Source organism: Leptodactylus fuscus, chromosome 6 (genome assembly GCF_031893055.1).
Source record: "Leptodactylus fuscus isolate aLepFus1 chromosome 6, aLepFus1.hap2, whole genome shotgun sequence".
NCBI lineage: Eukaryota > Metazoa > Chordata > Amphibia > Anura > Leptodactylidae > Leptodactylus > Leptodactylus fuscus.
This window is the reverse complement of record NC_134270.1, coordinates 149,075,670-149,093,707: the sequence shown is the minus strand read 5'-3', so window position 1 is coordinate 149,093,707 and position 18,038 is coordinate 149,075,670. Positions and strand designations below refer to the sequence as shown.

The following is an 18,038-nucleotide window of genomic DNA, read 5'->3' as shown; positions in this document are numbered from 1 at the left end:
TGTCGCTTCTTTTTTTGCCGGTTTGAAAAAAAGAACTGACCAGCTCCCAATGATTTCAATGGGAGTCGTCTCTTTGGTCAGGATTTTGAGGTGGATATGGCCTCAAAATCCTGACCAGAAAACCCTGTGTGAACTTACCCTTAAAGGGGTTGTCCAGGGACTGTGAATCTACTTAAATGTTCCAAGTTAATTCAGCTGATGATCAGAAGGTTCCGCTGCATCACAACCCCCAGGACATGTCATCCAAGGCAAGCTTCAGGTTCTGGGGTCACTCCGTTTCTCCCCCCACCATCGATCTCACATGATTACCTATTTTATACATTGTATTCAGCCAGCACCCATGATACAGATAACTAGTAGTGACCACAGGAAAGGAGACAGAGGGAATGGAGGCCAAAAGTGTAGGCTCTGATCACAACCCAGTGTCAGAGCCAGTGCAAAACCCCTAAGTAGTCACCTACAAAATCATGGATGAAGAGAGTAGAGAGACTCCCTGGAGAACCCCTTTAACAGCCCTAAAACCTACCGAACTGCAAATCCAGCTCTGGAGTACATGACGTACTGTAACTTGGTACTAATCACCCAACTCATTACAGTGACCAAACACGAGAACAAGAGAAAACACAAAGAATAAAAAGGAAGAACACAAAGAAAGTGGGATTGTTCTGTGAATGTTATAATAACTTTAATGTACTTTTGCATTTTACAGAAGTCTGGTTAAAAATGCATATTCTTCCCCTTTATCCTCAAGACAGCCGGTAAAACATTTTCTGCGAGTGATGCGGTTACCGAACGCTCAGCTTCACTGTCGAATTTTAGCGACTCCTTGCGCAAGAACAGAAAAATCAAGCCAATATTTTCTTGCCCAGTCTGACATAGAAATGGACACCACTCCCTGACTATCAGATTGTGGCCCAGGATCCATAAACAGCACTTGTAAAATCCAACCGGGCAGACAAGCTGGCTAGTTGGCTTTGGCGCGAAGCTGTGCTCTCTTGCCCGTGACAGCCTGGAATCCAGTTTTGATGCTAGCCACAGAACAGCGAGAATGGCAGGTTTCACACTGCAGGAAATATAACCTGGTGTCCTTCTGAAGAATGGTGTCTGGCGACCGACAGGTGTGACAAGTCACGTATTCCTCTGTTAGAGAAAAGAAAAAGAGGAAAAAAAGAAAAAAAAAAGTAAAGAAAGTGTGTTAAAATTCATACGTGGAAAGCTTATCTCCAGACTACGCATGTGCGCAACAAAGTATTGCTGATCTACAAAATTGGGAAGAAGATACAACAGGACTTGACGGGGAGAAAGGAAGGAGAATGAAAGCGCAGGAGAAACGTAAGCAATGTCCTCCACATCACGGTGAACTCAGACCTGTTCACATGGCAGTGCACCGGCATCCCGCTCCTGATTAGGCCTAATTGGGAGTGAGCACCACGGACGCTGCGCCTATCTCAGCCACGGGAAGAAAGGGCATGTCGCTTTTCCCCACTAGCTAACACACACACAAAAAAAAAAAAAAAAAAATGCGAGTGGCTCCCATTCAAATACACGTCAAAATCCGCCCACAAAAAACTGTGTGAACTAGCCCTTATGCTCCTATTCTGTACAATCATGGGAGAATAAGGCTGGTTTCACACAGGAGTATCCAGGCCGTGAAAAACATACCAGATTTCTCTGACTGAACACCGAGCTGGGACTTTGACTCTAAGAACCAGGTTCATTTATGATGCTGGGAGCTCCTGCCTCCCCACTGGAATATAGTCGAACCATACATAAGCATATGGTAAAGTGACCTAAGAGTCTGAAACGACTGCACATGGCCTAGGAAGGGCTGGGTAACAAGCTGCGCCAGGGACAGCTCATGGGTAACCCTTTTGCAATTCGCTGCAGTGGCAATGTGTTCCTCTAACAGCTGCTGCAGCAGAAAACGTCAGAAGTTGGGCGCTTTTTGCTACAGCACAAGTTATGGAATTGCAATATAATGACCCCTTAGGCACATCCTCTGCTGGCCCAGGAGACAATACACCAGTATTCATTAACCCCCTCCACAGGTCCTTCCAATAAGAAAAGGATCATCTCAGACTTCCAGAATATACACCGAGTAGAGAGTTTAGCCTTAGAAGCTGGTGGCCATTTTACACTGAACGATTAATAAGAAGGAATCATGTATAATAAACTAGGCTTTATCCACTTACTGTGGTGCTGGTGACTGAGACCGCTGTATGCTTAAATACTGAATCAATCGCAATATCAAAGAACCAATAAAACAAATAGCACTTACTAATATATCTCCTCAAGACGTTCTCTATCTGTTTCTGCTGGAATCGACCTTTGATGACTAGCTGGTTGTTACCATCTATAGAGCCGCTGCAAGAAATAGCAAGCAAGGGGTCAGAAAACGAGTGCAAATACTCAGCCATGCCACAAGACTGCTAGAATCTAAGCGTCACCCAGATTTCCAGGCATAGTTATCTTTAATCATTGCATTTTACTAATACATATTTTGACCTCGGACCTATGACAAAAGTTAATCTGATATGACGGCTAAAATATTAGCATGAAACAAACTTGCATGGTGCAAAAATTGTTGGGCGAAGGCTACACAAGTATGAGGTCCGATACTATCAAGTGCCTACAGACCATAAATTATATGTGAGTCCACCGGACTTACCTAGTACCCAATTCAGCTAATAGGAATGCCAGTAAATGTTTCGGCTGACGATGTAATCTGGAAATAATTATAGATGGAATTAATAGGCATCATAGAAAATGAGATAGCAATGATTATATAAATCCAGATCCTGCGCAGGAGACGGCACTTACAGTTTGCAGATGTCTGTGAAGTTCACAAATGAGGTTTTCTTTGTGCCTACTCGGACAACCTGGGGCGGCTTCATGACAAATTTTCGTTTTTCTCCAGCTACCATGTCTGGATTTTTCTCCCGCATTATATTAAAAACTCTGTTTAGAAGCTGAAAGGAAACAAGAGTTGTCAGTCAGAGGATATACCGCTGTCATCCGATCAATATGGATACACGCCATGGCTCTAGGAAAGATTCGGACCACAGTGATTGAGCGCTCACCTCATCATACGTGTAATCTCTTTCGGTCCCAGCCCATGCAGGTCCATGTAGAGAACTAAAGGAAATGCCATCGTCCTTTTTATTGTCTTCCTCTTCGAAGGCTGTAACGTTAGGCACAAAAAGTGTCACAAAACATACATGACAGAAAAGTGTGACATTCAGCCCGTGCTATGTAGGTTTTGAGCCAAGGCCCCCTTACGTACGTTCATCTTTATCAATGGTGTCGTCATCCTCTGGGAATTTGACATTTTTCTTTTTCTTCTTTTTTGTCAGCATGAATTCCAAATCATCTTCTTGGGACTCCGACGCTTCTTGAACGTCTGCCTCTATTTTAAGATTCTAGGATGAAAAGATCAAGAAGTTTTCATCGTGAGCAGATCTTTAAGACCCTGGATAATCCACCTGTACCGTAACATGGATGTCCAAACAGGACTGAAAACGTGTGCCGATCGGATGCCATGAAAGAGCTAGATCCGAAACCTATCCCAAGCCAAGTCCAGTGTGAATGGGAGTTATGCAAGGCCAAAATGAAGGCCCTCCCTGTGACCCCACTACTACTACTACTACTACTACATTTTTCAGATAACTATTTCAGTCCCAAATATTATTGCTACCTCCTCAAAGGAGTCTTGGGGGTCTCCGACAACCAGGCATGTATGGGCCACTCTATTACAATGCTGTATTAAATTGGTGCTGAAGAAAAAGACCTCAAAATGACCTCTGTAAAGAGATGTACTGGTGGCAGTCTTAAAAAATAAAATAAAGGGGTATTCCAAGACTAAAGACATTGATGATCTATCTTTAAGACAGGTTATCAATATCATATGTGGGGTCAATACCTTGTACCCCACCAAGCCATATATTGAGAAGATGACAGGCAGAGTGCAGTAGTCCCACTATATCAGCCCCAGATTCCTGACATATACACTCACCGGCCACTTTATTAGGTACACCTGTCCAACTGCTCGTTAACACTTAATTTCTAATCAGCCAATCACATGGCGGCAACTCAGTGCATTTAGGCATGTAGACATGGTCAAGACAATCTCCTGCAGTTCAAACCGAGCATCAGTATGGGGAAGAAAGGTGATTTGAGTGCCTTTGAACGTGGCATGGTTGTTGGTGCCAGAAGGGCTGGTCTGAGTATTTCAGAAACTGCTGATCTACTGGGATTTTCACGCACAACCATCTCTAGGGTTTACAGAGAATGGTCCGAAAAAGAAAAAACATCCAGTGAGCGGCAGTTCTGTGGGCGGAAATGCGTTGTTGATGCCAGAGGTCAGTGGAGAATGGCCAGACTGGTTTGAGCTGATAGAAAGGCAACAGTGACTCAAATAGCCACCCGTTACAACCAAGGTAGGCAGAAGAGCATCTCTGAACGCACAGTACGTCGAACTTTGAGGCAGATGGGCTACAGCAGCAGAAGACCACACCGGGTGCCACTCCTTTCAGCTAAGAACAGGAAACTGAGGCTACAATTTGCACAAGCTCATCGAAATTGGACAATTGAAGATTGGAAAAACGTTGCCTGGTCTGATGAGTCTCGATTTCTGCTGCGACATTCGGATGGTAGGGTCAGAATTTGGCGTCAACAACATGAAAGCATGGATCCATCCTGCCTTGTATCAACGGTTCAGGCTGGTGGTGGTGGTATCATGGTGTGGGGAATATTTTCTTGGTACTCTTTGGGCCTCTTGGTACCAATTGAGCATCGTTGCAATGCCAAAGCCTACCTGAGTATTGTTGCTGACCATGTCCATCCCTTTATGACCACAATGTACCCAACATCTGATGGCTACTTTCAGCAGGATAATGCGCCATGTCATAAAGCTGGAATCATCTCAGACTGGTTTCTTGAACATGACAATGAGTTCACTGTACTGCAATGGCCTCCACAGTCACCAGATCTCAATCCAATAGAGCATCTTTGGGATGTGGTGGAACGGGAGATTCGCATCATGGATGTGCAGCCGACAAATCTGCGGCAACTGTGTGATGCCATCATGTCAATATGGACCAAAATCTCTGAGGAATGCTTCCAGCACCTTGTTGTATCTATGCCACGAAGAATTGAGGCAGTTCTGAAGGCAAAAGGGGGTCCAACCCGTTACTAGCATGGTGTACCTAATAAAGTGGCCGGTGAGTGTATGTGGTCCAGTGCAGGACTGGAATAGGCCTCAGCCCCAGCTGTGGGTCCTGAGACTTGTACTGGGCCATAAAAGATTGCAGAGCCTTCACTTCAGGGCAAATCCAGGGAGTGAGAGGAGGTGCCTGGATCTGTCCTGACACTGTGAAACTGCTGAGGGCGGGTTCACATCTGTGCCCGGCTTTCCACTTTCAGGTTTCTGTCTTCTGCGGACAGGACACTGAAACCCGTTAGACAGTGTCCGCCCGTGAGTGCTTTGTGCTCTCCGCTGAGAAACAGTTTTTTTTAACTGGACACAAAGTCCTACATGTCCAACTTTGTATCCGGTTTTTAAAAAAAAAACCAAAAAAAACGGCTTCGCTGCAGAGACCAGTGGACACTCACGGGCGGACACTTTGGAAGCCCATTCAAGTGAATGGGTTTGAAAACTGACTGCTGGTTTCCGTCTCCTGTCCAGTTTCTTGGGCAGAAGACAGAAACCTGAAAGCGGAGATCGGGCACAAGTGTGAACCCGCCCTGAGACAGTACTGTGCTACTTTGTTTTGTTTTTTTTGGTCGGTAGTAAGCCACATGTATAGTTATGGGGTTTTCTTTTTATGATTTAGTTAGATCTCGGACGAGCAGGGTTTTGTTTCCCATTCTTTTGCCTGAAGTTAAGGCTGTATTTTATTTTTGCTTATTCAGTGTCTGATGTGAAGGTTTATTTATTTTTTTGCGGTTTATCCAAATAAACCATCGTATCCCTGTCTCTGACTGGCAGGGTCTGCACTATTGCTGCTACTGAGCTACCTTCCCCAATAAAGGTCACCAAAATGTGTACTTGTCAAACTTTCCAAAAAAGAAAAAAAAACAACAAAAAAAAAAACAATGCTAGATCATAAGGTCACGGCATCCTCACCATTCCAATTGCCATATGGCACCGGCCTTAAATAGTTGCCATTTCTATAGCACATAATTCAGCATCACAATATTATTCCTTACCAAATCCCATTTCTATTTCTACATACCTTTACGCCTTCTTCAGCTTCGTCCAGGTCAAACTTTTTAGTTTTCTTTTTCTTCTTCTTCTGATTGAAGAAATTTAAGTCATCCAAGTCATCTGGTGCATCTACGGCAGCAAAATGATACTCGAGTGAATTCGCCATAACTACTCAGTAACACAGTGCAACACTTTCTGGCTGTGGTAAACAGACTGAACGTTCAGCCATCTAACATTAGCCCCACATCTTGGTGAAGGTGCTGACTGAAGCATTGTGACCCATTGTTTAAGGACAGTATCATTAAATGCTGAATCCGTTTTCCTCCGGAAGAAAAAAGCAGCATCCCAGGGTGTCTGGCAGGCGGCCTAGTCCTCCCACTCCTGCTGAAATACAGACTAAGGAGTCTGGCAGTGGTAACTATCCAAGGGACAAGTATCCCGGCTTAAAGGAATTGTCCCACAGGCAATATTTACCCGTTATGCATAGGTGTCTGATGGCTGGGACTTTATGGGACTGCCAGAGTACAGGACAACCATATAAAGGTTTAGGAGAGTCCTGAGTCCACCCTGATAGATGTCAGAAGAACGTTACCTCTCCCCATTGACAACACATGTATGCATGCACCTATAGGTGGCCACGTATCATGTGTTTATATGCCAGAAGCCAACGTCTGGTTCGGTAAATCCAAGTACAAGCAGTTTGGATAATGTGGTATATTTCCAGAGCCCTTGTCACTGTATATACACCAATATACCTGTAGATATGCTACTAAGGGCCCCTATGACATGTTTGGTCGATCTACACCCCTATGCAGGTGACTGACACCAATGGAATATCTCTGTATACCTTTTTTCTTAAAAGACTCTTCATCCAGGTCGGCATCCTTATCTTCCACAGGTTCCGGCTCAACCTCTTTGGTTTCGGGAACCTGTGTCTCCTCCACCTGCTGTTCTGCCCCTTCTTCATCCAACATGAAGGGCTTCTTCTTCTTCTTTTTCTTCCTGGTCATGGTAGGGTCGAAAATCATCTAAAAGATAAGAGTTAGCAATTTACTACGGTTATACAGAAAACAAATGTATGATATACATATATACACGTAAAGGTGAATGGACCGAAGTGTGCAGTTTTGGCTCTCTACACTTTATTCCTGGCTGCTGTGGCTCCTGACATCAGCTGATCTGTACGGGTGCTGGGTGTCACACCAACCAAATGGATATTAAAAAGGTAACCTGGGACTATAATATTGGTGGCTGTGGCTTCTTCACAACTTACCAAGCACAGCGCCGTACCTTGTATAGTGGCTGTCCTTGGCATTACAGCTCAGAATCATTCATGTGAATGGGACCGAGCGGCAACATAACCATGTGAAATGATCCCAATGGTATGAGTAGGAGTTTAAGACCCAAGCCCTGAAATCCTCCTTTCATCCTCAATGAAGATCTGTAGTAATACAGTAAAGACGACGACGATAGGAGCCCTGGTCTCATGTCGGAGAAACAGGAAGTTTTTTGACTCGTCCAGATAAGGTTTTTGCAAGTCAGACAAGTGGTCGTGTTAACTGCAATGGCAGCAAAATCTTCCGCTCACAGTTTATTGCTGCAGATTACAGGATTCAGCGGGAAAGAAGGACTGACAATACAAGTGAAAGCAACAGAGGCAACTAAAAAATGTGCTGGCAGCTCAGTTTTAGGTGCTTTATACCTTAATGTAGGGTGGCAGAAATGAAACAGTATAGTACTGGTATAGCGGTCTAACAGGTTTGTAGATCCTTGACAAGCTTATTCTGTGGGTGATGACAGACACTAACCAAGGACTGCGCTCAGGTCACTGTACATTAACAGGATGGATATTTCCTGGGCCAAATCTGCTTGTTCTTATAGAAATCTAGGCTAATAACCGTAAAGTTGCTTGTCCGAAAGCCATTTTATGTTTATGGGCAGTTTTAGAAGAAGTATAAGTTTTTGGAGTAGATATAAAGTAAACCATCGACTATAAAGGCAAGCCCTGGCAGTCTTAGAACTGTAGCCCATCACAGTCAGTGCAATAAAGATGGAAATGGACAGCACTGACCATCCCCAGATATCTCCATTTCACCAGTCATACCGTTATTACACATGGGGTCACGCAGTGTCTCTGTAATATAGCAGCATCATTTCAATTTGGGAAGTGAAGGCTGCAAATAACGTTGCAAAAAGTATTATAAAGTCATGGTAGGGCTTGTAAATTTCCATCTCTGAAACACTAAAGTTACCGACATGACTGTACCATGGTACGCAGGGGATCACAAGCCCCAAATACAGCCCAGGCCTAATCCTTCATTCTAGTGATCACATCCAGTGCAGTGTAGTCAGTTGGCCACTAGATGACAGCACAAATAAACTCATGTCTACATGAAGGGAAGACTAGATAAACTCTGCTGGCGGTACTGTGATGGGGAAGTCCAAAAAAACATAAAACTGGTTTTTTTTTTCCCCTAATATTACCCCATACACCTAAATATACACACACTATGCAGACAATGATGACACTGCTGCGCAATAGAGCAGTAAAAAAGAAAAAAAAAAATTGGACAGAGGCTGATGTAAGATAGAAAACGGGACCGATATAACAGGCAGAAACCGGGACCGATATAACAGATAGAAACCGGGACCGATGTAACAGACAGAAACCGGGACCGATGTAACAGACAGAAACACCATAAAACCAATGACTGAGCTCATTGCATAGTCACCTGTAAGTGCAGCAGATGCGGTATCATTGTAGGGTGCCCCAAGTATGGGGACAGTATTGCTTTACTACAGTCTAATACAGAATACACCTCATAGATAGACACCTCTTCACCAGTGACTGACAGGGAGTCATGTAGTAGGAGAGGGGCAGGAGAGGAACGTTCCAATCCTAGACCAAAGGCCACTATGACTATGAGTTGCTCACTCTATTAGGTTATATTACCAAGCAGCAAGAACGTATGATGGCACTCGGAGGAAATAATGGCAATGAATTGCTTGCATGAGACTGGCTAACTGCAAGATGGCTGCACTCAGGACACGATGCCGGTGGGGAGATTACACCATCATATTAGATAGGTCAGCAAGCCAACACCCACACCCTATAAGATTACACACGAGACGTGCTCTTAGGGTGCATTCACACTGAGTAAACGCTAGCTTATTCTGAACGTAAAACACGTTCAGAATAAGCGGCGTCTAAAGCAGCTCCATTCATTTCTATGGGAGCCGGCATACGAGCGCTCCCCATAGAAATGAATGGGCTGCTTCTTTCACTCCGTGCAGTCCCATTGAAGTGAATGGGGAGTGCTGGCGTATACGGCAAGCTCTGCTCATGCCGGAGCGTATACGCCGGCACTCCCCATTCACTTCAATGGGACTGCACGGAGTGAAAGAAGCAGCCCATTCATTTCTATGGGGAGCGCTCGTATCCCCGCTCCCATAGAAATGAATGGAGCTGCTTTAGACGCCGCTTATTCTGAACGTGTTTTACGTTCAGAATAAGCTAGCGTTTACTCAGTGTGAATTCACCCTTAGTGGATTAGCTGCTGTGGACGAATCCTTTGTGATATACAGTGGCAGCAAAGTCAATGAGAATTCATCCATACACAAGAAAAAATTAAACGTATCATCGGTGTGGGTCTGCAAGCTGCAGGATGTCCATGTAAGCCCTATGTACACCGGGGAAACCGAACCAGAAAATAAGGCATCAGCCAGACTTTGTAGCCCAAAAGCAGTCAATGGACAGGGACTCTGTGCACCACAGTGATATATGATGGGGGAAGTCACGGCCTACCCTCAGGTTTGTATATAGCACTGGTGACAGACCCTCGAGTAGTCTCAGCACCATAGATCACTATGATGTAAGAAGTCACCGTCTCCTGTCAGCATACAGCTGATTGTATGGACCCGATGGGAATCCGGCAGAGCATTCATTCTGTGTGGAAATAGGCCTTAGTGGTGACGCTTGGACAGGCGAGCGATCGGCTGTAGCAGTCACGTGACTGATGTAGGCGGCCTGATCACAGCAGAGACCACCAACCATGTTAGCTGTAGCAGCAGTATAGGTCAGGTCATTATACAAGTTTCTCGATAAATTCCTGGAAAGCCCTTTTGACTTCCCATGGGAGATGAGGCCGACTGCGACATCACTGGGAAGATATCTATTACAGCACAGGGATGGCAGATTAGATGTGACTTAGGTATCAGTGTCTGATGGGAATCCAAAGTGGCTGCAACCCCCAAGCACACTACTAAGCAAGCGCAACGTTACGACCTTCCATCGTGGTAATATAATGGGCCATACATTAAAGGGATTCTACCATTAAAACTTCTTTTTTGTGGATAAGACGTTGGAATAGTCTTTAGAAAGGCTCTTCGTCTCTTACCTTTAGACGTGGTCTCCACTGTGCCTTTCCTTAGAAATATCGGTTCTTACCGGTATGCAAATGAGTTCTCTTGCAGCGATGAGGGCGTCCCCACCACTGCCAGAGAAATGTCTCCAAGCACCGTCTCCTTCTTCATCCGCCGTGTCATCTTCAATGTCTTCTAGTGCAGGCTCGTAATTTCTAGCAGAGCAGACTGCGCAGGCGCACAGGTCACGGGAAAATGGCCACTTGCACAGTATTATTAGTGGCCATTTTCCAGTGGCCTGCGCAGTCTGCTCTGCTAGAAGTTACGAGCCTGCGCCAGAAGTTACATTGAACATGATGCGGCGGACGAAGAAGGAGGCGGTGCTTGGAGACACTTCTCTGGCAGCAGTGGGGACGCCCTCATCGCTGTTTGAGCGCTGGGGCCCACCTCCATCGCTGCGAGAGAACTCATTTGCATACTGGTAAAAACTGGTATTGCTGAGGAACGGCGGAGACCACGCCTAAAGGTAAGAGAATAGCCTTTCTAAAGGCTATTCCGACATCTTATCCACAAAAAAAAAAAAAAAAAAAGGTTTTAATGGTAGAATCCTTTAAACATACATAGCGTACCTACCTGGTGCCCTGTATTCTGCAACTAAGTCACAGACACACCCCTGTGATAGACCGGGGGAATTACCAACAATACTATACCAGAAAACTGACAAATCTTACACAAGGATCAAGGTCTCTGATGTTCAGATCCGCATGGGGACACAAAAGACAGAGAGCCTGTCCGCTAAAAAGAGCAGTTACCCACACACCCCATAGACTATAATGGTGTCCACTGGTTATCTTATCCTTATACTGAAAGCAGCAGAGAGAAATGTCACCTATAACAGACACTGATATTAATATGTCCTTTTTTTTAAACCGATACATTTAATGGCTCGATTAAAAAAATCAGACACTTAAGCATCAGTTAATGTTAGACTTTAATAATAAGAGACGCTTGACATCCGTCATGAAACAGTTTTTCTTAACAGAAACAGAAGTCCTGCAGGTAGGAATTGTTTGTCCCTGGAAAAAAAAACAAAAAAAAACAAACAAAAAAAAAAACGGACATGTGACAGATTGTGTGTAAATGGATACAACATAAAATCTCATTGAAGAGAATGGAAATCTTCCTTTTTTGTCTGTAGATTGTGAGCCCCATATAGAGATCACAATGTACATTTATTTCTCCTATCAGTATGTCTTTGTAGAATGGGAGGAAATCCGCACAAACACAGGGAGAACATACAAACTCCTTGCAGATGTTGTTCCTGGCGGGATTCGAACCCAGGACTCCAGCGCTGCAAAACCGCAATGCTAACCCCTGAGCCAACATGTTGGAGAATGGAAATTTTAACAGATTTGTGACTGTTCAGCTAGTGTCCGTAGCTAAAATCGTGTAGCGGACAATAGTAAGAGACACTACTGACGGGGGCCTCTAAGGTGCTCCATATCACTATTGATAAAACATTGGCGGAGCGGGCAGCAATATCGGAGCGCTTTGGGCCATCGGATTTATATCAGTCCCTAACTGATGTAGATTTGAGGTCAGACATGCAGGACCATTGGAAAGGAGTCAGAATTGGCCAAGGCAGCCATGATTACTCCTATCTACATTCAATAACACGGGGCCCCAAAGCTGAACACCCGCCAGTAAGCTGCAGCACCCCCTCTATGAGGTAGTGCAGATAGAATAGTTACATTGAATCTGGGCTGCACAATCCATTAAATTAATTCGCTGTTTCCAAGAAACAAATTTCGGCTGTTAATTGGAATTGTGAAATCGCCATTATCCCCACCCAGGAGTCCGATACAGTCCGAGCAGGATTTCACCATAGTCTGTAGTTGGGAGGGAGGACGAGGAAGCTGCATCACGTATCAGACTCCTCGCCAGGGGACTGAATATTAGCTTCTTAAAGCAAAATTACGTAAATCGAGATTATAATAAAGAAAAAAATTCATTTGTTATTAAGCCTTGTAATGTATTCCTGCTGCGTCTCCTTTGGGTACGTCCATGTTTCGCCGCGGTCTAGTCACATGGGCATTCAGTCACGGAGTATTCTGTCGCGGCTTTAGGCACGAGGCGAACAACAGAATCCACAGTAAATTCCTCGGCTTGGGCCTGGTATGGCGAGGGCTACGGCTACATGGGGCGAGGGCTACACGGGGACTTTTGCTCTAGCACTTATTGCGCAACTAAAGTTCACCAAGACATCCTGCACCAATGTTAGAAAACTCAGCCGGACTCCGACCCCGGACGCAAATCCCCCCCAAAAACAAGCAGCGCTGAATCTTTTGGCGCACAGATGTGGCAGATGCATTGGGGGTCGCAGTGGGACTATTTACTAACAGTGAAGAAGTTGCCGGACGATCTATAGTCATGGGAAATGCCCAATTCTAGTGCAAGCAGTGCAATGGGGGGGAGACTGGCATAGGAAACGCCAGTCCTAATACATCACCCCACAGTACTGAAGCCGAGGGGGGGGATATAACTTCTAGCCAGGGCCCAGCAGCCATTTTATCTTGGAGCATGGATGGTGAGAAGTGAATAATGGCAGAGGTACAAGGGGCAGCAGCAGATCCTACCAAGGACGTTTTCACAAACCCCCCACATTCTGTACAATATAGGAGGCAGCAGTGAGTATACAGGGCTGGGAGCTTGGTAATATAGATACTGGATATAGGTGTAATAAATGAGAACCGCCTTGTGTGCATGGGAGCTAATACACAGCACGGTAGCGCACGTATCACACAGCAGGCAGGCCGGGGATACGGAGCAGTGTGCAGCGCCCCCTCCTGCACCGGCGCCCGAGCACTGCCTACCATGCCGCACGGCTCAGGCCTCCCCTCCCTCAGCCGGCGCGCACATGTGCCCCGCGCCCTCGTGTTTCCGCCTTCTCTCACCTCGTCTCCAGACATGATGGCGTCGTCTCCCGATGCGGCTATGGTATACAGATGGGCAGTCTGCACGCTGTACTGTGTCCTACTCGCTGCTACGTCCGTTTCACCCGGTCTCTGCTCTTACATCAGCTTCGGCGACTCACACGCCTGTGCGCATGCGTACTGGTGGCCGTGACGTCAGTAGCACCGCGACGAGTCCAATGTAATCAGTAGGCGACACCGCGGTGCGGCCTGGGACATGTAGTTATTGGGCTGTAGCGCTGTGTAACGTGCGAGGTCGTTCGTGTATCAAATTCATCACATAGCTGGCAACAATGAGTCTGAAGAAAGAGAAAATTGTATCAGATTTTTTTTAATTTTTTTTTTATATATAGCTGAAAACCTTCCCTCAAGTATTACACACACTATAAGGCTTCATGCACACGACCATGTGCATTGTCATGCTAGATGTGTTTTTCAGGCCTAGCACACTGATCCACTCATTTCTATGGCCCCATATACATGATCATATATAGTCAGGAGTCAGAGGTCAAACTTAGGACTGGACCTAGTCTTGTTTATTTTAGATGAAGTGAATGGGTCCGTGTAGGCATGAGGTGCGCGTGATATCACCCATGTGCTGACCCTGCCGCCTAATCATGGCCTGGCTACACAGTCGTATACGGGTCCGTGAGAAAACAGCGCAGATGGCACATGGATGATCTCCGTGTGACCTCCAAATATCAATATAGTTCTATGATGGGCCCGTGCCACAAAATTGACAGAAATAGGACCAATTCTGAGTTTACCCCAGGCTTACAGAACCAGGATAATGCATGCAAGTATGTATGGTGACCTTAGCAAATAGGTGAGTGTGCTAGCTATGTGAAACAAGAATATGTTAGATTATCATTATGCTCCACATAGATCCCATTATAGTATACCTAACCATAGCATGCAGATAAAGCACATGGCTGTGTGCATGGAGCCCAAGGCTCCAATCATATTGCAATGTCGTGGTAGCTGCTACTGACAATTTGTACAATTGTGCCATGATTGGCATCCACATGCTTGTGGGGTTTTGTCATCAAACACTGTGAAGATTGCCCAGCGCTGCCCTCTTAAATACACCAAACTTAAACTATGTGGACCTGTGCTCACGCCAAGCTGCCGTTACGTAATAAGGGACCCTTATGAATGAGGATTAAATCAAATATGTGGATATTTGGAACGCTTGTATGAGATACCTATAGAGAAATAATAAAGGAGACTCCATATAGTGTGGGGAAGGTAACTCGGTAGCAGCAATGGTGCGGACCCAATCAGTCAGAGACAGGGACACAAAATCTATAGGAAACACGTTTATTTAACAAAAAAAAAAAACACTGCAAAATAAATAATTCTCCACATTAGGCACAGAAAATGAACAAAATAGAATACAGCCTTATCTTCAGGTAAAACAGTGTGAAACAAAATCCTGCTCATCTGAGCACTAACTAATAGTAAATACTAACTGTATGTAAATATTTACACAATACTGAAGACTCCAGGACAGACCCAGGCACCTCCTCTCACTCCCAGGATTTGCCCTGAAGTGAAGGCTCTGCAGCCCTTTCTGGGCCAGTAACAAGCCTCAGGACCCACAGTTGGGGCTGAGGCCTATTCCAGACCCGCACTGAACCACACATAGGTCAGAAAGCTGTGGGAAATATACAAGACTCCAGCACTCTGCCTGTCACCCTCTCACCATCGTTATAGTTATACAAAAGACAAAAGTTCTGCCGCTTCTCCATGTTGTGGAATCAAAAGCTTATAACCTGACTTTAAATTCATCTATTGGTTTTAGAAATGACTCATATGAAAGCTGAAACCCTCCCAAATGTGTTTTTTATTAAGAAAGTAAATTGGCTTCACTGTCAAAATATTGATCATTTAATGAACACAGAAAGGTCAGATTTTGGCAAGACGCTTTAATGCACCCAATCCTCGTGTACAGTCTCGCCGGTGCTCACTAATTGATTGGTTGATTAGTGTGTGTGTGTAAGAAGAACTCCAGCACCCCAAACCTTCACTTGAACTGCAACTTCACCATTGACAACATGCCAAAAATCAACCCTGTGACCAAAGCCTTGATTATCAAGAGGCTGAAGACCAGATCCACTGAGGTGGCTGCACCTTTAATGTGTCTCAGCGTCAAGTACAAAGAATTTAAAAAAAGATTTGAACAGACTGGAGATGTTTTTGACAAGCCCAGGTCAGGAGACCCCGCAAGACAATGGCTCAGGATCTATCCACGGTGTAGTTCCATAACTAATCACTTCTGAGAACAGCTGCTCAGTGGGGGTGCTGAGGGTCTGACCGCCTTCAATCTGATATTGCTGACTTATTCTAAGGCTTGGTCATCAATATTAAAACACTGGACAACCCAGCAAGCTAGGCATGGAGAAAAAGATTTGCTGAGCAACACACAAGGGTTACCTTAACAACCCCTTTAAAGGGTTATGCCATGAAAATGATTAATCCTCTTTAATGGGGGTGCAACGGCTGATCCTGAAAATGGACGGTGTTTTACTCCCATTGAGAATGTAGTCTCGGGGAATACATTCAGTGCTTTGGCTCATTGCGAAGATCCCGTTGAAATGAATGGAGCAAGGGCACCGGGGCGTAACTTGAGGGGATGCAGAGGGTGCAGTTGCACCGAGGCCCAGGCAGTGGCGGATCCAGGCTTTGCGGGGCCCTGGGCAATTGACTTTGGCGGGGCCCTACTTACCGAGGGGTCTGGGGGGTTTTTTTTGAAAAAATTAGCCTTAAAAATGCATTTTTCAAATGCGATTCATATTTTCTGCCATTACATTCTGACATTACAATAAATACAATGCAGTAATACTCACACTGAAGGGCGCGTCTAAATTCACTGCTGGGGGTCTCAGGAGTCAGACCCCCACCAATCAGGAATCTATCCTCTATCCAATGGTTAAAAGCCAAAGTACCATTCCTAATATATTCTGCTCCACAATTCCTAGTGGGGCCAAACACATGTGTATTTACTGTCACAGAACTTCAATATATAATATTACTAGCATCTGTCCGCCACTTTGTCCGCGTGTTGTTGTCGGTAACGACCCGCTTATATGCCTGCACATGTTGCTGGTGATGATCCGCTTGCACCCGTTTCTTGGGTCTGCTACATCTGTATATATGTGCAGTATACCCAGGTGTGCTCCGGTTCCACCCCGACCCCCCAAGCGCATCACCCCCACCCCCCCACGTGCCCCCTCCACCCGCACAGCCACTCCCCCCCCCCCCCTCCCCAGCAGAGGTGGAAGAGCACATATCCCCACCGCGCAGAGACTGCATACGTATGCTGCCGACATTTGCCCCAGCCTCTCCCCCCCCCCCCCCCTCCCCGGCACAGTTTGAACTCCGAAATCCCCCATCGTACTCACAGTGGGCCAAGACCACGGCTGCAGGTTCACTATGCTGCCGACCGTCCATTCGACGCCATTTTCTTGAGTTTGCACAGTGCCCGGTTTCAGCCTATATAGTTCCGCCCACACAATAGCACCATTCGATCCGAGAACAGCTGAAGGACCTGTGATGACGTCATCTCGGGTCCCTTAGCCTAGCCCAGTGATGGCGAACCTATGGCAAGCGTGCCAGAGAGGGCACGCAGAGCCCCCTCTGCTGGCACGCGTGCTGTCGCCCTGATCGCTCACTAACGGCGAATCCGATGCAGGATTCCCCGTTAGTGAGCGATCGCTGCCTTCAGCTGGTTGTGCAAATGCGCATCCAGCTGAAAGCTGTCAGTGTAGCTCAGTGTAGGCCACGCGTACTACGCGGCCTACACTGACTACAGAGTGTGACCTCTGAACAAGCGCGGGCGTGATGACGTAAGTCATCAGCGCGCGCAGTGAACAGAAGAGAGAACACCCGGCAGCTCTTCAGGTAACTATATTGTGTTTGTTTGCACTGTCAGGGGAGGGGGGCAACGGTAGACATTTCATGTTGTGTAGGAGGGGACTACTGTAGACTTTCATGCTCTGTGGGAGGGGGCTACTGTGGACCATATAATGCTGTATGGGAGGGGGCTACTGTGGACCTTTCATGTTGTGTGGGAGGGGGCTACTGTAGACTTTCATGCTGTGCGGGTAGGGGGCTACTGTGGACCATTTTATGCTGTATGGGAGGGGGCTACTGTGGACCTTTCATGTTGTGTGGGAGGGGGCTACTGTAGACTTTCATGCTGTGCGGGTAGGGGGCTACTGTGGACCATTTTATGCTGTATGGGAGGGGGCTACTGTGGACCTTTCATGTTGTGTGGGAGGGGGCTACTGAAGACTTTCATGATGTGCGGGTAGGGGGCTACTGTGGACCATTTTATGCTGCTACTGTGGATCTTTCATGCTCTGTGGGAGGGGGCTACTGTGGACCAGTTCATGTTGTGTGGGAGGGGGCTACTCTGGACCATTTCATGCTGTGTGGGAGGGGGCTACTGTGGACCATTTCATGTTGTGTGGGAGGGGGCTACTGTGGACCATTTC

At 46.1% G+C, this 18,038-nt stretch overlaps 1 protein-coding gene across 1 annotated transcript; it reads right to left on the bottom strand.

Annotated features, from left to right (window-relative positions):
- Positions 1-660: 660 nt before the first annotated feature.
- Positions 661-13,684, bottom strand: EIF2S2 (eukaryotic translation initiation factor 2 subunit beta). The gene is made up of 9 exons (XM_075277503.1): positions 13,522-13,684; positions 7,053-7,233; positions 6,234-6,334; positions 3,284-3,419; positions 3,081-3,181; positions 2,821-2,969; positions 2,669-2,725; positions 2,279-2,364; positions 661-1,140 (listed from the first exon to the last, which is right to left on the bottom strand). The coding sequence occupies exons 1-9, from the start codon at positions 13,534-13,536 to the stop codon at positions 965-967; spliced, it is 1,002 nt and encodes a 333-aa protein (XP_075133604.1). The 5' UTR covers positions 13,537-13,684; the 3' UTR covers positions 661-964.
- Between the last annotated feature and the right edge of the window lie 4,354 nt (positions 13,685-18,038).